The sequence below is a fragment of the Spermophilus citellus genome, assembly GCF_964194105.1.
Source record: "Spermophilus citellus genome assembly, chromosome: 3".
In the NCBI taxonomy this organism is placed as follows: Eukaryota; Metazoa; Chordata; class Mammalia; order Rodentia; family Sciuridae; genus Spermophilus; species Spermophilus citellus.
Genome location: NC_138184.1, coordinates 49,032,517 through 49,059,159, shown reverse-complemented (window position 1 = coordinate 49,059,159; position 26,643 = coordinate 49,032,517). Strand labels below are relative to the sequence as shown.

General features: G+C 40.9%; 1 protein-coding gene across 2 annotated transcripts in view; it reads left to right on the top strand.

Moving 5' to 3' along the window:
- Positions 1–26,643, top strand: part of CACNA2D3 (calcium voltage-gated channel auxiliary subunit alpha2delta 3) — an 890,062-nt gene that overhangs the window by 396,826 nt on the left and 466,593 nt on the right. For both annotated transcript variants that reach the window (XR_014021224.1, XM_081287674.1), the window contains exons 7-9: positions 2,903–2,963; positions 3,051–3,201; positions 15,666–15,740. Coding sequence is in view for 1 of the 2 variants with exons in the window: in XM_081287674.1 (XP_081143800.1) it covers positions 2,903–2,963; positions 3,051–3,201; positions 15,666–15,740 (287 nt within the window). In the remaining variant the exon portion in view is untranslated. The remainder of the gene's footprint in view (positions 1–2,902; positions 2,964–3,050; positions 3,202–15,665; positions 15,741–26,643) is intronic.

The following is a 26,643-nucleotide window of genomic DNA, read 5'->3' as shown; positions in this document are numbered from 1 at the left end:
TTATCATGGATTCTGGTTGCAAGTGAAAGAAACCCAGGGCCAGTTAGTTCCGGCAAGCAAAACATGTATTGGCTCATGGGACTTGCAATTCAGTGCTGTTTTGGAGCACTGCTGCATTTCACTAGGGATGGGGAGGGAACACTGGCTGTAGACTTGAAGGATTTCTCAAAGAGTGTCCCAGGAGAAGACAGAGCACATGTTCCAATAGTTTGGACTTAAGTCCAAGGATTTGCACGGTATGGGTGACATGCCCACCACTGAAGCCATGGGACTGGATAGTGGATAGGTTGAGCCACCTAAAACCACAGAGTTTCGTCAGGATGACTGTGGCCTTGTCTAGAGTGGATCCTCAAAGAAGGGGTCATTTTGGCCACCATCGGGAGATAAGAGAGATGAATAGATCATCACGGTGCAGTGTGTTTCATACTAAGATGCAGAAATAAAAGGCACTAGAGGAGTACTGAGAGGAGTACCAATCCCAGCTTCTGGGGTAGGAGGCAAAAGAGTTCTGGCATCTGAATTGAAGGATTGGCTTAGAATTTGACGGAGGGCAGGGATTCACATGTAGGCTTCCACAAGTCCATATGGACATATGATAACTCTTATGCTGTCTCAAAGAAATTTGTGTTATGGTGGAAATGTTCTTTGTTGATGCTGCCACCAATGTCATTCTGTCATGGAGATTCAGAATGCACTTGAGTGATGATGGAAGGTCCTCAGTTGACTGCCCAATGAAGCGGAAACCAGTTTTGCTTTTATCCACTGAACTCATGCAGAACTTCTCATGGAACACAACTAATGGAAGTGCTGATGTCAGGAAGAGAATGATGGCATTGGAGTGGGGGGAACAGGTCTTGTCCTATCTGGACACATTAGGAAAACTGGAAGATTTCAGCTCAAACATCGGGTTTGGGTAGGGTGACCCAATGGGACTCAGCCAGCCCTGATTTGAGGTCATGGCATGATGTTAATTTTGTTACAGTGAGGGTAGCTGTGCCTGGAACTGCCTGGAGGTACTGTCTTCACTTACACTTCATGCATACCTCGTATCCTGATGGCAAGAGGCCTGGGTCTTGTGCTCTTTCTGCTACACATCTCTCCTCTGGCATGGACTTTCTCTAAGCACAGCCATGCCAGTATTCCCTCTGTTCCTGGAACATGTCATATTCTTCTCAGCCTCAGGATCTATACACACCTGATGCTTCCCTTCTGGGGTGTTCCTCTCTATGGCGTTTTCACCCACCATTTTTGCTTAAGAAGTCCTACCTATACGTGGTGGTTGAATAGTGTCCCTCAACATTCAGGTCAACCTGGAGCCTCCAAAGGTGACCGTTCTTGGAAATGGAGTCTTAGAAATGGAAATTAGTTAAACCAAGATAAGATCAACATTTGATTAGGTTGGTCCTGAATCCAATATCATTGGTGTCTTTGAAAGAAGAGGAGAGGACCTCAACTCAGAGGGAAGATGGCCATTTAAAGATGGAGGCAGACTCCATCTCAAGTCAAGGGCACTGAGAATTGTTGGGATCCCACAGGAAGCTAGGAAAGAGGCAAGGAAAGAGTTTTCCTTAGAGCCTTTAATGGAGGCATAACCCCATGGACAACCTGATTTGGGATATTTCACCTCAAGAACTGTGAGAAATACTTTTCTGTCAAGAAGCGTACACCCAACAAGCGCAGTGGCATTTGCCTATATTCCTAGTGGCTTGGGAAGCTGAAGCAGGATGATCCCAAGTTCAAAGCCAGCCTCAGCAACTTAGCAAGGCCCTACAAACTTATTGAGATCCTGTCTCTAGCTATTTTTAAAAAGGGCTGGGGGTGTGGTTCAGTGGTTAAGCATCCCTGGGTTCATTTTCTGGTACCAAAACAAAAACAAAAACAAGCAAACAAAAAACAAGAGGTGCACACAACTCAGTCCATCTGTTATTGTGGCAGCAAAGTAGCTCACCATCATTCTATCATGGCTCCAGGATGCCTCCTCCCATCAGGAATTAGACTCACCTTTTAAACACTAACATAGCATCCAGCACTTCTTGTTCATGACCCCTCCAGTGCTTGTGTCTGTTTCCTGCTAGATGTGAGGCCCCCCGAAGGCAGGCAGGAGCCAGGTCCATCTTTCTCTGTCACTTCTGTGTGCCCACTGTCCGGCAGAGTGTTCGCTAAAGCAAATGCCTTCTTTTTAAATGAACTTCTATTTTGAAAAAAACATAAGTTGCAAATAAAGAATGCTGTCACCCTTGGATACATGCTGAGCTAGTTGCAAACCACAAGACTAAGGATGTTGGATCTGGTTTTACTCATGGAGAAAATTCCTTAGGCTTCAGGACCTGAAATTCAAACTCCATGATGTGGCATAATTAGAGCCATTTTATTTCATTTCAGTGTGGAAAGTCAGGCCAACATTCTTGATTTTGAAAACAGGAATAAGGAGGGGAACAGACCTGTGTATATTCTAAGATGGAAACATTGTATCATATGATTTCTACCCCCATGCTATAGACATTACCTCACCTGTGTCCAGGGATGGGGACCAGACTTGCCTAGAAATCTATGAATGATGCCACCAGCTCCAACAACTTGCTAGACAGTGAGAAATGACCTTGACTACTATTATCAAGGTCACATCTGGAGTCACATCCTCTCTTGATGGACAGCATGGCAGGAAAGATGTCTCCACTCTCTAGCAGGTTTCTGTAGCAACCGAACTTGGATTGTGTCTCTATAAGGTCTCAGGCAAAGGGCGGGGGCCCTCCCAAAGTTGATTGTGTGGCATAGGATGAAGCCTAGTGTTGGTCTTTGCCTGTGATTTTTTTCACCCTGTCCATTCACACAGTAAAGCCAGAGCAGCCTCTAAATACAAAGAATAAATCTGAAGTTTCTGATGACCCCGTTTTTCTTCTAGGGATTAAATGGGAACCAGATGAGAATGGCGTCATTGCCTTTGACTGCAGGAACCGAAAATGGTAGGCAATGGTCAATTTCTTATTGTTTTAGAGGAACACTTGAAGAGAAGTCAGGATTTATTGGTCCTTAATTGTTCCCTGCCCTAGGTACATCCAGGCGGCAACTTCTCCAAAGGACGTGGTCATCTTGGTTGATGTCAGTGGCAGCATGAAAGGACTCCGTCTCACAATTGCGAAGCAAACAGTTTCATCCATCTTGGATACCCTGGGGGATGATGACTTCTTCAACATCATTGCTGTGAGTTGTTGTTGTTTTTGTTTGTTTGTTTTTTTGGTATGTGGATTGAATCCAGGGGCACTTAACAACTGAGCCACATCCCAGACCTTTTGTATATTTTATTTAGGGATGGGTCTCACTAAGTTGCTTAGGGCCTCGCTAAGTTGCTGAGGCTGGCTTTGAACCAGTGATCCTCCTGCCTCAGCCTCCCATGTCCCTGGGATTTTAGGCATGTACCACTGCACCCAGCTGTTTTATATTTTCTTTGCAGTTGGGGTTCACCTGCTTGTGTGTGTGTGTGTGTGTGTGTGTGTGTGTGTGTTTGTGTGTGTGTGTGTGTGTGTGTGTGTGTGTGTGTTGCTGGGCATTGAACCCAGGACCTTGTGCATGCGAGGCAAGCACTGTACCAACTGAGCTATATCCCCAGCCCTCACCTGCTCTTTTAGCAGCAAGAAAGTGACCTCATTATCCTTGTTGTATATACAATGCCTCAGAGGTTAGAAAATGAGGGCTAGTTAGTCCCCTGTGCACTGGCTGAATCATGGACAGAGTGGTTTTCAGAGTCAGGGAATGAAGTTGAGCATATCCCCTGCTCCAGCCCAGTATTCAGCTCAGATCCGGTGCTCCTGAGAAGCCAGCCTTTCCAGAACCTTGGGGAAGGGACCTAGCAAGATCTTTCTTGCACTGCTAGAATTTCTTTCATGGAAATGAGCTTTAAGCCGGATTAGCCTGATGACAATGAGTATAAAATCCAGGAAGAATTGACTAGAATGTGGAGAGCGGTTTCCAGCTCTCAGCACTTTATCTCAGCTTGTGAAACAAAGGTGGCATTTATGAAGTGCCTGCTTGTGCCTTCCTCTTATAGTTGCATTGTCTTCGCTCCCCTCCCCAATGCTGGGAGGGAGGGGCTGCGTTTGGCACATTCTCAAATCGAGATGCTGAGATGGATTTGGGCTGGTACCTTGTCTGTGGTCCCAGGGCTGGGAAATCAAAGATCCAGGAAGCAAACCAAGGCCAGGCAGTAACATCAGCCTGGGAAGGAGCTCTTACCTAGATTGACATTCACAGCTCTGTTTTCTTCTTCTCGCCCATTATTTGGTGCCATTCTTGTCATGTCCCTTATGTCCCTCCCTCTCTCTATCCAGTGAGCTTTATTCTTTTCCTTCTGAACCTAACTGGGTGTTCATGTGTGGCTGGTACTTGTGCTTTGTCATGGCCTGTTTGGGACATGGAGTGGCGGCAGAAGGTAATGGAGGCATCATGGTGAGGGGGACAGAGCTTTGCTTTGGAGTCAAAGCTGAGTTTGGAATGCAGATCTGCTGTATACAACTGTGTGTTTCTGGGCAGACAGCTTTAGTCTGAGTATGTGCTCCTCCCCTATGAAGTGAGTGTACTCACATTGCCGGGGGCAGGGTGCTGTCGGGATTGCCTTAGCCAGTAAGCCTGTATCAGACTGGAGCACAGGACTCTCTACCAACCGTAGGATAGGATGGATGGGATGTTCTGGGAACATTGCTCCCATAGTCTGTATGGTAGATCCTTGAGCAGAGTGTGTCGTCATAGAACCAATGTCAGGACAGCTTCCAGCATGGACATGACACCCATCTGTATTCTCTAGGTAGAGGGCTCAGGTATTGAAGTGACATTAAAGTTGTAGAGGGGTTGCCTACATTTTTCTTCTAATAAGACTCCCAGAACAAAAGGGCACAAACATAGGGCAGCAGGATATACAGCTTCAGGTTTATTTTATTTTTTTAGGTACTGGGGATTGAACCTAGGGGTGCTCAACCACTGAACCACATCCCCAGACCTTTTAATGGTTCATTTGGAGATAGGGTCTCCCTAAGTTGCTGAGGCTGGCTTTGAACTTGTGATCCTCCTGCCTCAGCTCCTGAGCCTCTGAGGCTACCTACAGGAGTACGAACTGCCACTGGTTCAGCTTCAGATTTTAAAAAACCCTCGGGAGAATACTGTATTCCTTGGGTGTAGAGGTTAGTCTTGTTCACTAGTGGATGTACTTCTAGCATGTAGGAGGTGCCTGGTAAACAGTTTTTAGGAGTTTCCAAATTTGTAGAATAAATAACAGAGTGTCCACTGTGCAAAGCCTGTTGCCAAGGGTCCTCTGTAGTTTTTTAAATTGACTCTTCACCCAACTATGTCTGCATGGCATGGACACAGAGGCATGAAGAAGCAGAGATGAATTCTTGAGGTCACATAGCCAGAAAAAGTAGCATAGTTAAGCCATAGCTTTATGGGGTACTGCCTCATGTGCAGAAGTAAAAGGATGTGGCTGGTCCTTGTGGGCATCTTACTAGGAAGGGATATGTCCCAGGAAATAGTTTCTGCGAAGAAGATTTTCAGGTAGTGAGAATATTGGGTTTTCTAATCAGGAAAAGTGACTTTATTTGCCAGCCTGGCGAATATGCAAATGTGGTCTGATTCCCACACATCCTGAAGCACTTACTGATAAGAAGCAGCTAATTTGAAACTATCTTTCTTATTAATCTTTAATTACTCATTACAGAAATATCAGAAATTCATGTAATAAGAAGAGCTAACTAATTACATTGGGCGCCCTTTATCAGTCAAGATTTATTGTTCCGTTAACAAAACCAATCGATTGAAATAATCTATGTAAGTTCATTAAGATATACAAACAGTGTCAACTCAATAATGAAGAGAGGGTGATTAAGATAATTAAAAGTAGACATGCCAGTCATTCGTTAACACTTAAGAAATTTTTTATTTTATTTTTTTACTCTACCCCAAATTGATCTTTAAAGAAAGAAACTCTTTGGAGGTCCCATTAACCTTCACAGTGCATCTGTTGGTTTTCAACATAAGTAGTCAATTTAAGACTATTCGCATAATTATTGTGACAACCAAAAGACACTCTGAACTCTTTTATTTGAAGCCTCAATAGTAAAATCATAAATATTGTCCTCTAATGTGAAAGGAAAAGGGGCCAGATAATCTTAGTGAATTTAGATTAGAAGGCCAAGGTCATAAAGGAACCATTAATTCATAGTAACTTTTCACATTGTTGGCTTTTTGATGTAGGTAACATACATAAAAAAGGGACACTTAACCGCTGAGCCACATCCCTGGTCCTTTTTTTTTTTTTAATTTTATTTTATTTAGGGACAGGGCCTCACTAAATTACTTAGGGCCTCGCTAAATTGCTAAGGCTGGCTTTGAAGTCATGATCCTCCTGCCTCAGCCTCCCCAGCCGCTGGGACTACAGGCTCCATTGCACCCCGCCATATGTAAAAGATTTTAAACAAGTCAGAAATGTTTTTAATTCCCTTCCATTTGGCACAGCTTCTTCCCAATTTTTCTCTCTATATAAACCCACATTTTTCTTCAAAAATTGATTTATACTTTAGAGAATATGCTGCAAATTGCCTCTATACTCTTACAGCAATTAAATGTGTCTGAATAGCAAGGCATTCCATCACATATACAGGGCATCGTATGTCTAACCAGCCTGCCTTTGCTGAACATTGTGCTGTAATAGATCTATTTTCTAAGCAAGGGAGCTGCAGTACACAGATTTTTCATTATTTGAATGCACTGGAGTGTGTGTGTGTGTGTGTGTGTGTGTGTGTGTATACACACACACTTTTTTTTTCCTTTTTGGTTCCAGGGATTGAACTCAGGAGCACTCCATCACTGGGCCACATTCACAGCCCTGTTTGATATTTTATTTAGATATAGGGCCTCACTGAGTTGTTTAACACTTCATTAAGTTGCTGAGGCTGGCTTTGAACTTCTGATCCTCCTGCCTCAGCCTCCTGAGTAACTGGGATTATAAACCTGCACCACCACCCCCGGCCCCCTGGAATGCATATATTTTTGAGGGTTCTTCTATGGAATAAACTCTAGAAGTGACATTGCAGCATCAAAGGGTATGCCCCGAAGTTTACCAGAATGTCCAATAGCAGGGTGTAATGCCTACACACTTACCAGCAGTTAGAGGGTCCTAAAGAGGAGTAGATTCCTACTTAGCAAGTTTTCATTTATATTCCCTCCTATTATCTCCCCCAACCCTCAGTGCCTCTCACCCCTTTTTCCTTCTATTATTTTCCTCCCCTACTTCCTCCTGTTTCTACCATGCATAACCACTCTCATAGAATGGTATGTAATCTCAGCAGCTGGGGAGGCTGAGGCAGGAGGATCATGACTTCCATCTGCTTAACGTGGTCACCCACTTCCTGTCCAAAGCTTGACCCCACTGCAGGTTCTTGCAGGCGCTCGAGGATGGAACATTTTCAGTTTCATCCCAAATGCCCTGCAAATCTCTTTGAGTGCATTGTTCTTGTGGGCTGGGTTCCATTTACAGGAGGGGACATCATCACTTCGCTTTTCATTATCCCGTCAATCTTCCCTTGCTTGCTGGTAGATGTTTGAGGAGACATTTCAGTGTTTTAGGATAAAAGTAAAGACGGCAATCAAGTTTCAGTGTCAGAAGCCCCCGTGCACTGTAGATTTTTGTTTGTACAAATCAAATTTGTCATTGTCATTTGATATTCACTGTCATAATGCAGGAGGCCAGAGGGAGATTTAAATAGCAGGAAAAGACTTTCAGTTTTGCATTTTGTTAAGTTCATTGTGAAGCCCCTCTTATATATTACGCCGAAAATCTTCTGATCCAGATCTTTCCAGAGAATAAACATAAAAAGGATAAAATTAAAAATTGTTTTAGTTTTGATGGGCAGGGTATTACAAAAATCCATCTAAAGCTATTGAGCTGACTGCATATTGAACTTGCAAAAGAATAGGTGAAATATGAGAGCGATTTTGTCCGAAGTTAAAATTTCAGGTCAAACCACTGGTGCATGAAAAGAGATGTCTCTGACAAGAGAAAAGGCATATTTTTCTGATTCACTTTGAAGTCTAACTCCAAGCCATGCATTAAATGAACAATATTATCATAAAAATGAGGGTGCTAATTCTGATACTGACACTTGGAAAATGATTTCATAGAAGCCTAAGCCGTGCATTAAATGAACACAGTATTAACTGGGCTGATATCATGAAATCAATTGAAATGCCTCCTGCAGCCCGCGCCTGTGCAGAGTGGAAGAGAGAAGAGCATGATTTGTTAGTTCATCCCGGAACTTTCTGGTGCCCTGGTTTTAATTTGCAGAATTTTCTTTAGAACTGTTTCTCCAGTGCTTCGCCTGCTGCGGATTTGCCTTTTAAAGTAATCGATTCCGTATTGAAAGTATGCGGATGGTATTTTCTTTCAGTGCTCATTTGTTCTACTAATTACGTCCAGTCATGTTTCAAATTACATAAGAAGCTTTTGTAATGCAAAAAGATCCCCAGCATGCCTTGTGGTGGTGAGCATGGTGTGGGCTCATCTGCTTCATTACATAATCCCTACACATTTTCCTTCTAAAGGTTATTTAATCAAAAGTGCACCAGTAAAACCATAAAAATATTTAATGGAGTCCTAGCAATTTTGCATCCGTTTCTTACATTACACAAGCATGCCAGCATTTTAAGAACATGGGGTTTTTGTGGAACTTTGGATTCTCTATAACCTACCTACTTTCTTGTTTGTTTATCTGTTTTTTTGAAACAGGCAGAGAGGCTCATCCTATTTTTTTGTCTTTGTGCCAACTTTTATTTTTTTCCTGGCTTTGTTCCTAGTCTTTCCCATTAGTTATCTTCTCTACAATTGTCCCCTTTCATTTCTTTTTTCTTTTCCTTTTTTTGGGGGGGGTGTATCAGGGATTGAACTCAGGGGCACTTGACCACTGAGCTGCATCTCCAGCCCTATTTTGTATTTTATTTAGAGACAGGGTCTCACAGAATTGCTTAGTGCCTCACTTTTGGTGAGGCTGGCTTTGAACTTGTGATCCTCCTGCCTTGGCCTCCTGAGTGGCCCTTTTATTTCTTTAGTCTAATTGATTCATTCAACAAATACTGTTGAGTAATCGGTGTGAAGTATTGTGGGGCTGCCCTTGTAAATGGTGAAGCTGGGTTGACTCTCATGGCCCTTGGGGGTTTTGTGGGTGGGTGGGGGTATCAGGTGCTGTTGCAGCCAGGCCAGGAAGCAGGTGCTCCTGGAGATGCAGTGTGGCCAGTGCAGTCTCTGAGAGAGGATGGAAGGGGACAGAGAGGCAGAACATGCAACCAGCTGGGAACTCAACAATGGGTTTTTGGAAGAAGTGTTGACCAAGTGGACACTTCAAGCTAAGTAGGTATTAGGCCTGTTTGATGACCTAGGTCAGGAAGGGAAGCAGAAAGTGTCAGGGACTGAGGAGCCAGAGGCCATTTGCAGGTTGTAGGAACCCCCATCCCTACTTCCTTTTGAAGAAGTGCCTTGTGTCTGGAGCATATTGGGATGGAGTTGAATGTGGATGGGGTAGGGGATCCCAGGGGTAATGGTAAAAAAAAAGTGAGACTGGACTGAGAGTCAGGTTATCAGACAAGTCTGGTCCACCACAAGGAGGAACTGGGGCACCATCTGGAGTCCATGGAGGCACGTGGAGGCGTCAGCTGCAGGGTGATATGTTAAGACCCTCCCAGTGGTCTCTCCCTTCCTAGCTGGGTCTTTCTAGGGGACTGATGATTTTCTGTTCAGCCTGAAAGCTGAATTGTTTTCACCCATCAAGTCCAGCATGTAACGTTATGCAGGGTTCAGATTCCTCAATAGCATCCAGAATCCAACGTCCCCTGTCCTTCACTGTCCTGTCTTTGGGCTCCAGTGTGCATGAGCTGGGATGATACGATCCTGCACTACTGAGGAACATTGGTGAGAGGGTCCAGCTCATGACTGGGTTTTCAGATCCTTCTCCAGAATGTTCTGGCTATTCATTGAATGAAAGTTAAAACTTGCCATTGTCCTTTTAAATCATCCTTAACCTCCTCACTGAGGATTTTGCTGTGTTCATAAAAGAGGAGATGCAGGGACTGTTTGAAGACATGGGCAGGAGGGGGGAAAAGGAATCTGGAGATGGGTCCCTTGTGATCATAGAGTTTGATAGTTGATGGGAGGAGAGTGATAGTTCCCTAAAGAAGAGGATCGTGGGATGTAATCTAAAACCCAGGAACATCATGGGTTTGTATCAAGCCTGGTTTTATAAGCCCCTTTTTTTAAATCATGAAAAGGAAAAGCAGACATTACCTTCAGATGCAATGAGCATATTGATCTGTTAATGAAAGTTAGAAAACATTGGTTTATAATCACTCCATGATGAGGATCATGAGCCAAGTTAGCCAGTGTTTTACTTCCCTGGTACATAGTAGGTGATTCGTTAATATTCAGTGAATAGATAAAGGCGTGAAGGATTCCCTGGCAGATTCCTTCCTGGGAGGGGGGAGTTTGGAAGCAAACCCTCTGCTAGAGACCTGATCCCTGGGAAGGACCCTCTGCCCCAGGCACCCTGAGTTCCTGCCTCAGGCATTTAGGCTGTCACTTGTGCCAAATAAAGCAGCGCCTTGTCTCTTCTTCAAGAGGAGGCATGTTCCCCAAAGTGGGTCACTTTACCACTATCCACCCCTCCTGCTTCTTCCTTAGCATTGGAGGGTGTCATCTATCAGCCTTTCTCTCTTTACACACAGCTCACATATCCATCTTGTCTCTTTTCTGTACACCCTGTGTGCACAGTTTGTGGCCTTCTTTCTCTTCCTTACAGGTGGGTCCTATGCTGACTATCAAATGATCTCATTTCATCCTCACTTGACGCAGGAACGATGAGAATCCATGTTTCCCCAGCACAAAAACATTGACGTGCAAAGAGCTGAGATGCTTTGACCCTGGTCACCCAGCCAGTGGGTGGCAGGCAACACCAGGGCTGGAACTGGGCCTGTCTGCCTCAGTTGCTTTAGCTCAACTGTGCTACCCTTGTGTGATTCAGAAGAGGAAATCCTGCCTGGCTTGGGGGAAGAAAGCTGACCCCCGGCCCAGGCCTTGTGTGTCAGGTGGCAGTTCCCAAGCTCTGTAAGTGGTGGAAGCTCTTTGTTTATACCTTCAGCACGAGGCTGGCGCGTTGGGCTGGACCTTCTCCAGGGCTGTCTGGGCCCTCTCCTGTCCTGCCTGCCAAAAGATTTTCCCTATTTCCCAGAAATATGCAGGAAGGACTAACTACTTTGGTGGGGGTGGGAGGAGAAGGTTGAGTGCTTCTTTAGGTTCAGTGGGAGGGAAGTAGAAGAAAATCACAGGAAGAAAGTGCATCTAGCCAGTGGGGATGTCCACTGAGGCTTCTTCTTCCTGAGACTACTAATATCAGATTACTTAAGTAGGAATGAAAGAGCTGTGTTTATAAGGCCTATGTGTCTTCGGGCTACAGGTGAGCCCTCTTTAGTTGTATACTGAGATAGCTATTGTATCAGTATTTCACCAAATAGAAATTTGGGGAAGCATTCATCAAAATGGACAAGCTCAAAGGTTTCCAAATGGTGAGTGGCTAGGGATCTGGAAGCAGCTTCACCTGCAGGGCATTCTTGGTGTCCCTTAGGGAGGGGCAGCGTGATGTGCATGCTCAGCCAGCCTCTGAGATGCAGCTGCCTGGTGCTCGGGGCTCCCTTCTACCCATGGCGGAGCCCTGCTCCCTTTGCTGAAACAGACCAGATTGCTCGGCATCGCTTTCTCCCCATGCAGTCCAGGGAAATTAGTGAAACTGCAAGCTTCGATGGTGCCACTAACAAGCTGGCTGGGGTTCAGAAGAGCAGATTCCTCTCCTGTGGCCATGGTGTGCTCAGTGACAGCAAGCCTGGTTTTGATTACCTCACATGTACTTCCCTGATGAGGGCAAGAACCTCTGAGTCCTCTTTGCTTCTAACCCCCTTCTGTGATCCCCCATATATACAGACATCTGAATTAGCAAAGTCCTTTCAGATCTGATGTCTCCATGGATCCCTGCAGGGGCCCCAAGGGGCTAAACAGAAAATGATTTGACACCTTCTCAGGGATCAGAGAGGTTTAGTGACTCCCCCAAGGCCACATGGCTGGGGAAGGACTTGGACCCAGGTATCCTAAGCCCCCAACTCAGAGTGTACGACTGCACAGGTCAAATTTGAGAGTGTGTACTAGATAGAATAGGATGAGGTTTTTAAATCTATCTGGAAAAAAATGGAAGAATAAGAGGAGGGAGAATCAAGGAGGAAACCTCCATTAAGAAAATTATGGCACTAAGGTACAGAGCAGCTGGACAGAGTTTGCTTCAGCATGCGAGCATCTAATAATCTCGTGTAAGGAGCCTGGAGGAAGCAATTTCAGTCTTGGTACAGTGGTTTGGTGGTGTCATCAAGGACTCCTGCTGGCTCCTCCTTCTGGCTTCCTCCCTGGGCTTTAATTTTCATTCTTGCCACCTCATTTTGCTAAATGGCTGCTGCAATTTCACAATAGTGTGTCAAGGAGGAAAGAAGGGGCAGGAATATATAAAAGAGTTTTGCTTTAACAGTAGGATAAAATTTGATTGAAAGCACCCAGAAAATTTCTCACTGGCTGGGATCCTGTCACCTGACCACCCCTGCTGCAGACTGGCTGTGAAAACGAGTAGCCAACATTGGATAGATAGCTGGTGATGTCCAGGTCCAAGTCCAGGAAGCTTGACCGACAGTCAGTCAATTGGCTGAATCAGTTGATGCTTCAGGTCTTTAGGAAAGGGCGTACCATTACCCTGAACCAAATCAGTCAGCAAAAGAGATGGAGGACAGGGGAATGGTTGGTTCTTCATAACTCCCAGTGCATGTCTAATGTGGATAAGAACTGTGGAGAAGTTCTCCTTCATGTTGATCTGCACAAATGCTTCTGGGAACCTGCAATGACATTCCATTTATCGGACAACTCTCACTTCTCAATGGCAAACTTCAGAATTACATAAATAAATTTTATGGGGGGGGGGCTTAGGATTGAACCCAAGATATTTTTAACACTGACCTATAGCCCCAGTATTTTCTTTTTTAATATTGGGGATGAAACTGATACCACAGTTTACTGGTGACAAGTTCTGCTCCCTCACATGTTGAAGTATAACATTAGAGAAGCATGACGAGGGAAGCATGTAAAGCAGTTTAGCAGTTTATTTGAAAAGAGGTAACATTTCCCAGGAGAGAGAAGAGGGCCATAGCTTGTTTCCTGGTATCCTAAGAAGTGAAAGTCTTCTGTCTCTTTTATAAGTCCTAGATTTTCTTTGTTCTCCTCCTCTCTTCCCCCTCATCTCTCTCGTTTCTGCATAAATGACTAGATCAGGAGATGTTTAGGTGGGATGGCCAAAAGGTGAGAAGCAGATGGTCAGGGGTAAAAGCTGGATGCAGCAGCCCAAGACTCATTAATTAACAACTTTTAAAACTTCCTGTAGAGAGGGACAATTCCTGGGCAGGTTACCTTAGCAACAGGTTGGAGCAGGGGCAGGTTATCTTGTTAAGGGTGGAGGAAGGGCTCTGAAGGAATTTCAATCCCTCAGGGGGCAGTCTCCAACTTCCTCAAATTGGCCTCCTTGATCCAACCTTACTGGATTTACCTATGTATACTGACTCCCTATCTAATTCTGGCTTCAGAACCCTGGCGCACTCAACAACTAAGCCATATCCCCAGACCTTTTTTATATTTTATTTAGAGACAGGGACTCGCTAAGTTGCTGAGGCAAGCTTTGAACTCACAATCCTCCTGTCTCGGCCTCCCAAGCTACTGGGATTACAGGTGTGCACCATGGCACCTGGCTACAGTCTTTTTATTTTTTGAGACAGGGTCTCACTAAGTTGCCCAGACTTGACTCGAACTTGGAATCTTCCTGCTTCTGCCTCACAAGTGGCTAGGATTAAAGATGTGTGCTACCATACTCAGCTGCATAAATACATGTTTTTCCTCTATGCTTCATAAGAGGATACTTAAGCCCTAAGACTTAGATGAAAATTTTCAAGTGTTTTCACATAACCAGAAACAAAAATTAGAAAGGGTGTAAAAATAAAATGGATGGGGAAATACAGAGACCTGAGGGATAAAGGGGAAATGTTGGGCTTTGAGATCCTATAGGTCAGACTGCCTGGACTTGTACCTGGACTTAAATCTGGACTCTACCCTTTTCTTATTCCCTATGCCGTCCCTGCTCCTATTGGCTTAGGAATCCTCCGTACGTGAAGCCAATGCATCCCAGCGGCTGTTGCAATCAAATTTGTCTGTCATGTCACCCAAGCTCACCCTTTATTTTACTAACTCCTATTTACAGCCCCACCGTGATCCTTGCTGACCATAGTCCGAAAAGCCAAGTTCCTAAGCCAGACTTAGTTCAAGAGCTGGGCCTATGAGAGATGGTTTGGCCTCTTCCTTCAGGCCCTCTAGGCTTTGTTAGCCCATAAAGTAGAAATGCTGTGATCTTGTCATTGAACAAATGGTTTGTGGGCTCCTCCTGTGGAACTAGCCCTCTCTGTGCCACAGGGAACACACCAAGGGACCAGGTGTGGACCCTCAGGATGTGGTACCATCTTTTGGTAGGGGATGCAGGCAACAGGAAACTTGAACTTATAGGGAGTATATAGGAGAAGGGCCTGACCCAGTGTCTGACCAGAGGAGGTGAGAATAAGCTGACCCAGAGAATTACCAGGAGTTAGCCAGAAAGGGATGATGTCAGAGACAGGGCTCCAAGCGGAGGGCCCTGTGCTGGAAGGTCAGAAGGAAAGGATAGGACATGTCATAGGATAGGAAGGGAATTAGAATATGTTTTGGGGAAGAGCTAAGGAATAAAGATACTATAATAGTCTTCAAGACCCTAGGACAGTTCATCTGCAGGGTAAGGGGAAGCTATGAATGGGTTTGACAAGAGGTGACATGAGCAGATCCATCTATCAGAAGGACCAGCTTAGCTACAGTGCAGAGAATGAAGCTTGATTAAAGAAATTAAGATAAGAACACTTCAATTTCTGCCTCCTAGTTGTAATGTTTGGACAGAAATAAAGGGACTCATATTCTAAGGAGTCCAGAGTCAAAAAGTCTGGGAAGGCAGGTTGGTGAGATAGGGTAGGGGGCGCCACTGTTCAAAAGCAATGCCATGACCAATGCTTTCATACCCTTCTAGAGCAACGGGAGAACTTCACGGCCTCTCCTTTCCTCTATTCTGTCCCCACTTATGTGTGACCCATGCATGTGTCCTTTTGTTCCATGAAGCCAAAGACAGGAGTTAGAGCTGTATTAGCCAGCTTTGGAGTGGTCTTTAAATCCCACCTGTCAGCCATGCCCAGGGAACTTCCAGGGTCTGGGGCCACTCTAGGAAGATGGTCAGTTTAACAGTGTACATCCTGAACCTCCCATACTCTAGCCTGGGCTCTAGAAGTTTCTTCCTCAAATAAGCAAAGAAAGATGTTTGTTTTGAGCCTGTAACTTACAATTGTTTATAGGGGTGCCCATGGGAAAGTCATTTTATGTGAATAAATTGTGCTGCTCTTTTTTGGTGATGGTGTGTCCTTCAATTATTAACTGGGTCCTTTGATTCCTTAATTAAATGTTTTCTCTTGGCTGTTTCTTTCCTTTGCAGTATAACGAGGAGCTTCACTACGTGGAACCTTGCCTGAATGGAACTTTGGTGCAAGCCGACAGGACAAACAAGGAGGTAGGGGCTGCTACTGGGCAGGAGCATCAGGGGATTGGAACACCTTTGTCTCCTTATTAGAAACAACAGGGATTGTTTCCAATAGATCTGGCTTAATTTAAGAATCTCAATCATTGTGGCCTTTGGAGCTCTAGGATGTAGAGTATTTACTAAGAGTATTTACTAAAAAAAAAAAATAATGGTGCTAAAATAATTACATTGAGTTCAGACCTTTGCTAGTTTGGGAACAATTAATTGCACTTATATATTTGCTCTTGCTCCAGGCACATGCTGTGTCTTCTTGACACCTATGATGACACTCTTGCAAAAGTATAATTCTTGCTAAGATTTCAAAGAAAACCAAACTTACTTGTTATTTCCATGGTTGTACTTGTTACAATTGATTAAGTCATCACTGGGATAGTTGTTGGGGTAGCACACCTTGATTAGCGGTAAGCTTTACAAGAAAAATGATGGTACTACTAGTGTCCTTAGTGAATTCTGTGTTCCATAAACATGGTGGAACAAAAGCAAGATATGTTAGAGGAGAATCTTAAGAAATGGGATAGGAGTTTCTCTTCCCGTTAAGAGCATTCCAGAAAAATTCCTAACATCCATTTCTATGAAATAAATCCTTTTTCCCTTCAACCACATTTAAATCTACCAGTACAGCAATTACAGCCCCACTGAACTACCTCTACAGGGCCAACTGAGTTTGGATGGGGTGTATAGTTGTGGCTGTAACCTATGAGACTTCATGGAACTCACTTCTGCCATTACCTTTATTATTTCACTGGACTTTCTACATAGGGTTTTTCTCCCCATTCATGTGGGGGCTGAGGGCATTGACTAAGGTAGGCTTCTGTGGGGTACTGGAGAGAACCCCTGGCTTAATTGCGGGATAGCATTGGGGCTATCTTAGCTGTAAGCTCTTATTTTGGGCGTCTCTTAAGGAAGTGAACAAAGGAGAATTACGAGAAATTCATTTTAGTTGGGACACAGAGTGAGAATCAACATCTGAGCTTCAATTTTTTTGGGGGGGAACACCTTAAAATTTTATTTTTAGGAAGTAGAAACAAGGGCATAGTTGTTCAAAGAATAAGTATATCCTGGGAATGTTGATTTGTAGTTTTTTCTAGGTTTAGGTAGAAAAAATCAGGTTTCTGTAGAGACTTTTCTGTTATTTGGCCATTGCCTGGGTAAGGACCCGTTTTCCAATGTTTTAAACACTGTTTTCAAAATTAAACAGAAAATATACTTAATTGACCCAAGCCTTCTTCAGGGAGCTTCCTCAAAGATCTAAAGGCAGTGTGATATTTGGTGGTATGAAGTGTTATTAATTTAAGCAATTTGTTAGAGGAAGTGAGAAGATTTTATTTAAAATCTCCTTTGAGTTTATAGTTATTGTGGAGTGGAGTACTGAATGTAAAAAATAATCTAGAGTTCTGCTTCTGCCAATGTGGGACAGCCATAAAATTCAATCAGGTCCTTCCCTTTACAACAATAAAACCCTAGGCATAATGCAACAAACAAGTATGGAAAGACTCCGAAAGACGGAAAAGAGAAGATGACCTATCTAGGGGCCTTGGGACTTAAAAACATGTAAGTGAGTTCTCTGATTTCCTTATTAACCTCCGCATATCCTAAATAGAATATTCTAGAGACCCCCCCCCCCAAGGATCAATACCAGGCATAGTCAAAAACAAAACAAAAACCTCCAAGAAAATCTGTTTCCCTAGCTAAACGACCACAAAAATCTTTGTGACAATGCCTTCCACACTCTAGCCAAATACCAGTTAATAACCATAGATCAACTCTCCTTGGTTTCTGTGGGACTGAACAGCAAATCGATCTTTGGCCCACCTACACGCACACACACACACACACACACACACACATACACACACACATGCTTGGTCCTTGTGCTATACCTCATCAGATTGACTAAGAAAAAATACTCAATAGGATCCAGAGTTCCATAGTACATAATCCATAGTGCCCAGAAACACAAACAAGAAAAAGAAGAAGGAGGAGGAGGAGGAGGAGGAGGAGGAGGAGGATAATTGCTAGTCATCCCAAGAACCAGGAAAATCATGACATAAATGAGAAAAGAGAATTGTAACAGAAGCCCATATCGACATGAATCAGATGTTGGGATTATAAAATTACTTCAAGACCAATTACGAATTCTCTTGAAACAAATGAAAATATAGAATATCTAAGCAATATAAAGCTAAATGAATATTATTGAATGGAAAGTTTAATCACCAACATAAAAAAACTCTTGGATCAGCTCAATAGTAGTGAAGATGACCATAGACAGAATCAATGAACTTCACGAAAGATCAGTGGGAATTACCCAAACTGAAAGGAAATAGACTGGGACAAAATGAACAGTCTCAGAGACATGTGAGATAATAACAAAACAGTTAGCCTTCATAATATCAGAGTCCTTAGAAATCAGAGAATAGGACTGAATAAGAATTTAAAGATATATTAGCTGAAAACTCCCCCAAATTTGTGAAAGGCATAAATATACATATTCAAGAGGTTAAGCAAACTCCATGTAGGATAAACCCAGGTAAATCCATGCCAACACACATCATAAATATAATTAGACAAAAAGTCTTGAAAGTAGCCAGGCAGGAAGGACACATTGTTTATATGAAACACCAATTCGAATAACAGAAGATTTCTTACATGAAACCGTGGACATCAGAAAGAAGTAATGTAGTATTTTTCAAGTTCCAAAAGAAAAGAATGATCAACCCAGGTTTCTGTATCAGTGGCACTATCTGTCACTGGATAATAACAAATTAATTAATAATATTAAATAATTAATAACAAGTTAATTAAAGAATGAATTAATTCTTAGCTGTCTTTCAAATTAATTCTTTAATTCTTCTTCAGATGAAGGTGAGTTAAAACTATCTTCAAACCAAGGAAAACTATAAGAATTTGTTCCCTACAGATTTACCTTTAAAAACATGTCTAGAGTAAGTACTTGAAACAGAAAGAAAATAACAGAAGAAGGCTTGGAACTTTAGAAAGAATAGTAGAATAAGAAAAAACAAACAAACAAGGAAACATAAAATAGAGAAATGATAAGTCTCAGGAGATTCTCCAATCACATTTGATTGTTGAAGCAAATAACACTGATATGGTGCCAATCTCTGTTGGGGAAATAATTCAGACAGTTATATTTTAAAAGAGTGGGGTTAAAGGGAACAAAATAGAAGTGAGGTTTCTACATGTAAATGGAAGTAGAAATACTGACAACAGTATGCTAAGATAAATTGCATATTTATATTGTAATACCTAGAGCAATCACTAAGAAACAATACAAAGAGGTATATCTAAATACTAATTTATAGGAATGTCAGAAAAGAGAAACAGAGGAATAAGAAACAGGATAAATAGGAAAAAAAAGGAAGATTTAAATCTTAATACATCATTAATTTCCTTAAATGTGAATTGTCTAAATATACTAATGAAAAGGCAGAGTGAGATTTATTGAGTGGTTTGGAAAAAATGCAAACAAATAAACATGATCCAATCATATGCTGAACTACAAGAAACTCACTTGAAATACAGTAACATAGTATGTTGAAAGTAAAAGGAAGAGAAAATGTACCATATAAACATTAATTATTTAAAAAGCAGGAGTAATTATGTTAATACCAGTTAGTCTTCAGAGCAAAGAAATTTGCCATTGACAAAGAGGAGCAATCCATAACGATAAGAGGATCAATTCCTTATGAAAACACAACAAACCTAAATGTGCCTGAATCAACATACAGGGTTGCAAACCACAGGAAGCAAAAACTAATAGAGTTGAGGGTAGAAATGGACAAATGTATGTTATAATTGGTGACTTGTGAATTCCACAGCCAGCATTTGCTAAACTACCTGACAGAAAGTCAGCAAGGATATAGGAAATCTGAACACCATCAACCAGTAAGATCCAATGACATTTAGAAGAACACCTTCCCCAAAAGCAGAAGAACTCATACTCCTTTCCAGCACCCATGGAATTAACCAAGACAAGAAATATCCTGGATCATAATACAAATCTCTAACACTTAAAAGATTTGTAATTGTATACTGTATCTATTCTAATAATAATGAAATCAAACTAAAAGTCCACACCAAAGACAGCAGAGAAATCTCCTCTTAGAAATTAAACAATAAACTAATAAATAATTTAAGGGTCAAAGAGGAAGTTTAAAAAGTATAAAACTGAATGATAAACAAAAGACCACATATCAGAAATTCTGGAACATAGCCGGGTGCAGTGGAGCATGACTTAATCACAGGAACTCGGGCGCCTGAGGCAGGAGAATCATGAGATCAAAGCCAGACTGAGCAACAGTGAGGCACTAAGCAACTCAGTGAGACCCTGTCTCTCAATAAACACACACACACACACACACACACACACACACACACACACCACACACACACAAAAGCTAGAGATGTGGCTCAGTGGTTGAATGCCCCTGAGTCCAATCCTCCCCCCTGCCCCCCAAAAATTGTGGAGCAAAGCTATAGCAATGTTGAGGGATAAATTCATAGCATTAAATACTTACATTAAAAAGAAAAAGGTTCTAAAATTAATAATCTAAGTTCCTACCTCAAGAAATTAGGAAAGGGAGAGCAAAATAAAACCAAGGCAAACAGAAGGAAAATCATAATAAAGAGCAGAAATAAATTAATTTCAAAACCAGAAAAATGGTAGAGGAAAGATTAATAACACCAAAAACTGCTCTCTAAAAAAATAATGAATAAAACTGATAAACCTCAAGCAAGACTGACATAAATAAAAAGAAGACAACTAATATCAGAAAAGAAATGAGGATCAATATAGTCCTGCAGCCAGGAACAAGATAATAAGGGGATATTATAAACAACTTTATATTCATGAATTCAATAACTTAGAAGAAATGAACCATTTCTTCAAAGACCACAAGCTACCAAAATCAAACCAAGATGAAATAGATAACTGAAATAGTTTTATAACTATTAAAATAAGTTTAATTCATAATTTTAAAGCTCCTCCGCACCCCCCCACCCCAAATTTCTAGGCCCAGATGGTGTCATGGAAAATTTTTACCAAGCATTAAAAAAAAATTAATACCACTCTTGTATGTGTCTTCCAGGAAAATAGAAGATGGAATTCTCTCCCCCACATGCATCCTTTTATAAGGCTAGTGTTGTTCTGATAAAACCAAAGATAGTACAGAAAAAGAAAACTAGTGACCAATATTCCTCATGAACTTACATGCAAGAATCCACAACAGAATTTTAGCACATCAAATTCTACGATGTATATAAAGAATAATTCACCATCACCAGTATGGCTTATTCCAGATATGCAAGGCCAGTTTAATAGCAGTGGCAAGTCAATCAATCAATGTAATTAACTGTATCAGCAGGCTAAAGATGAAAAATTATATGATCATATCACTGATTCAGAAAAAAAATCATAAAAATTCTAGTATACACTCATGCATTTATGATTTAAAAAAATCTCTAAGTAGAAATTGACAGAAACTTCCTGAAATTGATAAATACCTACCAAAACCTACATCTGATATCAAACTTGGTGAAAGTTTGAAAGCTTTTTCTCTTAAGACTGGGAACAGGTAAGGTTATTTGCACTCATACTCTCATTCAATATGCAAGTTTTAGATGTTCTAAGAAAAGAAATAGAAGGCATGCAGTTCAGAAAAGAAGAATTAAAATTATCTATATTTTCAGGCAATGTTATGTATATATGGAAAATTTCAAAGAGTCTGCACGCACACACACACACACACACACACACACACACACACACACATCTCCTAAGAACGGATAGGTAAATTCAGCAAAGTCTTATATAGAAGATCAATACAGAAAATCCAATCACATTTCCATATATAGATCAAATATCCCTTATCTGAAATGCTTGGGACTGAAGTATTGCAGATTTTGGACTTTTTTAGATTTTAAAATATTTACATAAGTTTGTTGATTAAACATCTCTAAATTGAAGATTCAAAATCCTAAATGCTCCAAAATCTCAAAAAAATGTCCAATTTTGAAGAATTCTGAATTTCACATTTTTGCATTAGGATCACTCAACCTGTTCTAACAGTAAACATATGGAAACCAAAATTTAAAATGCAATACTATTTACTGTCAGTATAATGTAATAGACAAAACATGCATTAGGAACACTCAACCTGTTCTAACAGTAAACACATGGAAACCAAAATTTAAAATGCAATACTATTTACTGTCACTATAATGTAATAGACAAAACATGCATAGGCTGTGTATTCTGAAAATTACAAAATGCTCATGAAAGCAATCAAAGACCTAAATAAATAGACAGACCATGTTCATGGATGGGAGCACTCATTATTGTAAAGACATCAGTTCTATTCAAATTGATCTGTGGGCTTAATCCAATTGCTGTCAAAATCCCAGAATTTTCTGTAGACATAGACAATAACATTTTAAAATTGACATAGAAAGGTATAAACCCTAGAAAGTAAAATTATCTAGAAGAAAAAAAATAAAGAAGTAAAAAAAAAACACTCAATGATAAGGGCCTATTATATAATCACAGTAACCAAGTTAATGTGCATTAGTGGAGGAATATAAGTGTAGATCAATGGACTAGAATAGAGAATACAGACCCAACATTCACACTAATATGCCCAATGGATTTTTGACAAATGTGTAAAAACAATTAAAGGGAGGAAGGATGTCCTTTCCAACAAAAGTCAATGGAGCAATTGAACACGCACAGATGAAAACAAATCAACAAAAACAAAAAGTAACATAGATCTAAATCTTACAATTTGAACAAAATTTAACTCAAATGGATTAGAGACCTAAATGAAATGTAAAAAGTATATATGTTTACACACATACACACACATACACACACACAAAACTATTACACTCTCTGGAAAAACAAAGAATATTTTCAGGATCTAGTGGTAGGCAAAGAATGCTTAGGCCTGACACCAAACTTTCAACTCATAAAAGGAAAATTTGAAAAAGATTGTTTAAAAAATTAAAACAAAACTTTTGGCCTGTGAAACACTTTGCTACGAGGATGAAAAGACAAGCTATTGATTGCGGCAAAATATCTGCAAACCACATATCTGGTAAAGAACAAATTTATAATATAGAAGCTAGTCTCAAAACTCAACTGTAAAAATAAGAAACCCAATTGGAAAATGGACAAAAACCACAAAGAAAAATTTTACCGAAGATGATATGCTGATGGAAATTAAGTACATGAGAAGATGTTCAACATCCCTAGGGATATGCAAACTAAAACCACCACGAAGTACACACTTAACAGAATGGCTATAATCGAATATAAAATGAATAAAATAGTAAACACCAAATAATGATGAAGTAATGGAGAAATGGAATCATTCTTACATTGCTGGTGGAAATGTAAAATGGACAGCCCTTCTGGAAAATAGTCTGACCATTTCTTTCAAAATTAAGTATGCAATTGTCATATGATTCACCAATTGCAATCTTGGACATTTATCTCAGAGAAATTAAAACTTATTGGTACATTTGTGAACATTTATTTTCAACGTTTCATGGACCTTCTATTGAATTAAAGGACAAAAAACAAAACAAAACATTTTTTTAACCATAATCCTCTTCCAGATTCCTATAGATGAAAATGTTCATAGCAGTTTTACCATAATAGCTTCCCCAAACTAGAAACAGTTGAGTTATCCTTCAGTGGGTGAATGGTTAAACAAAGTATGTTATATCTATACCATGGAATGTGACTTGCCAATTTAAAAAAGAACAAACTATTGATACACCCCACTTTGAGTGAAGCTTTGAGGAGTTTTGTGAGTGAAAAAAGCCAATCCTAAAAATATGCTGTATGATTCCATTCATACAACTTTTTTTGAGTGACAGAATTATAGAAATAGAGAAAGATTAGTGGTTGCTAGGGTTGGGGAGAGGGTAAGGACAGGTTAGTGTAGCTATAAAAGAGCAACTGCTTTGTGTCTTGACCATAGCAATGCTGATACACAGGTTATGACATTGCACTATAGTTTGCAACATGCCATTAGAAAATATCATGTAAAGTCTATGTGGCATCTCTCTTCATTATTTCTCACAATTACATGTGAATCTATAATCACTTCCAAATAAATACAAAGTATAATTAACAAATAATCAGAAGTATGAGAAGAACTCTTTTAAAAGAAATTATATCAAATTAAAGTGAACAGTTGTGTAATGTGTGTTAGTTGTAATTTAAAGGTATTGATTGTATTTTGTTTTCCAATGGCAACAAATTTCTATGTTTGAACTTGTGGGTATCTTTATTTGCAGAAAAATCTCAGCACACAAAGCACTTATTTTTCTTTGGTGTCTCAGAGCCATTTTAAAATAAAGGTGAGCTCCATTGGTTAATCTGAACTGATTTCCATTTGATGGTAGGGAATATACATTCAGCACTTACTCGGTGGAACATAACAGAGATTTTCAAATCCATAAAAAGAAAAATTCAGATTTAGATATGCTTTCCTAACTGCAGATTCCTCGTGGACAAGACCCATACCTAGGGCCTCTGACCTAATGTCAGGAATTGTTCCTTTTCCCAAGTGTCTTTCCTATGTGTCTGCCATAAATTCTGATTCTGCTAAGGCAGGTGCCTCATTATGTGAGGGGTAGGGCAGCCCAGTCAGCAGCCTACCTTTCTATGCCTTTCCAGCTGTCTGTGCCTGAACCTAGGAGACAGGCCTGTATTGGCAGACTACCTGGTTATCCAGAAGGAAAAGATTGTGTGCAACCAGGCCAGGGCCTCTGAGGTAGATGGTCCATAGGAACACCAATGAATGGCCAAATAGAGGAACCATCTGAGAGAGGGTTATAGTTGAAAAAAAAAGTTTCTTTTCTTTCATTTCAATAAAAGATCCACAAAACATTGAAAATAAATGCGTGAAACCCAACACATTTTAATACAATCAAGACAATTTGAATGAGATTGTGGGTGAAATTATCTGGTTACAGGGTTGGCAGTCTTCTCTGGTCTATTTCTGGCCAATTACCCTAAATGACAGTTTTTGAGGCCACTTTTTTGCATTCGTGTGATCGGGATGGAGGATTATGAAATTCTGTAGAAACTGATATAGAACTGACCATGTGACGGTAGGTGTTAGCCTTCCATCCTCTGAGTTAAGTAATTTTGATTAGAATGTGCCAAATCCTTCCAGATGTTTCACTCTTTAATCAAAACTTTAATGTGTGACCTGAAACGTTCTAATGGCAGTCAATATAAAAGATTCTTTCCACCCATAATTTTTATCTTTTAATTGCTGGCCCTGTACAGTTTTTTTCGAGTTACTGAAGGGGAACTGTTTCAGTCAGCTTTTCTGCTGATGTGACTAGAAGATCTGACCAGAACAATTTTAGGAGGAAAAGTTTATTTGAAGGCTCATGGTTTCAGAGGTTTCCATTCCTTAGGGGTTGAGGGGAGGCAGAACATCATGGAGGAAGAGTGTGGCAGAGGGAAGCAGCTCACATGATGATCAGAAAGCAGAGAGAGACTTCACTCTCCAGATCAAAATACATACTCCAAAGCCATGCCCCCAATGTCCACCTCCTCCAGCCACACCCCACCTGCCTCTAGTCATCATTCAGTTAATCCCATTAGGGGATTAATCCACTGATTAGGTTAAAACTGTCACAACCCAATCATTTCTTCTCTGATCTTTCTTGCATTGCCTCATATGTGAGCTTTTGGGGGCACCACATCTAAACCATAACAGGTGTGAAAGGGACTTTGAGAAAGGGAGATCTGAGACGATTATGTCCTGTACCTTTGGACAAGTGACATCCATCTCTGGTTTCACCAATCTTTCAGGTAACCCCTGAAAGACTGAAGCTAGGTCATATTAATTAAAACAACATTCTATAAAATTCATTTTCAAAACGTGGAAAGGGAGTGAGAGGATCTCGGTGTAATATAAAAGACAAGGTGAGACTAAAAATGGTGGTCTTGGTCAAATTGGGTAGTGCTGGGTCACAGGTTCCCTGTTACTTATCTTGAAATGGCCCACAGCAACTCGTCCCTGGACAAAGGATCCTTTGGTTCTATGAAGTTTGGGGTTTTGCCTTTTCAAGATATTGTTTACTGTCTGGAGAGAATTTTGCTTTGCTGATTTATATACCAAACAACTGACTTTCTTTTCTTTAAGGAAAAAAAGAAACCATGACAAATTGGGTGAGCCTGGAGTTCAAATATAGAATCCAAATGAGTAAACTCTCCTTGTAATCTACTTCAGACCTTCTGAACCATTCATCAGACCTTAAAATGAACCTCCTGTGGTCTCTCTGCAGGGAGCAGAGTGGGGAGGAGGGAGGAAAGAGAGTGATATGGTTTTTCTCTGGTTTTGTAATGAAGATGTTCTGAAACCCACTGAATTTCCTGGTTCTGTTTAGGATTCATTTGTGAATATTTGTTGCCAACCCCACCGATCCTAGAGACCCATGTAACTCTCATTTTCCTTGGTAGTTTTGATCTTTTCCTGTGAGACCAGGAGATGGGGAAGTTCATGGACTAACAAAAGTACATCAGAGTTCCTGGATTTTCCCCCAATATTGTTTCTTTCAGCCTGAGTTTTGTCAGAGGAGGCAATCCAGGTTGTAAAAGGTCTGCCTTACCTATCCATAAGGACATACAATGTGGTTTGCCAACAATAAAGGGGTGTTTTATGAGCCATAAGCAGAAAGTAGGCCTTCTGCATAGCAGGAAGCATTTTGGGCTCCAAGAGCAGAGGAGAAAAAGTATGTGGTGGGATCAAATACTAACCCACTTTATTCAATTCAAAACTAATAAATGGTAGTAAGAATTGATTGCTTTTTAAATGTTGTATAAGAA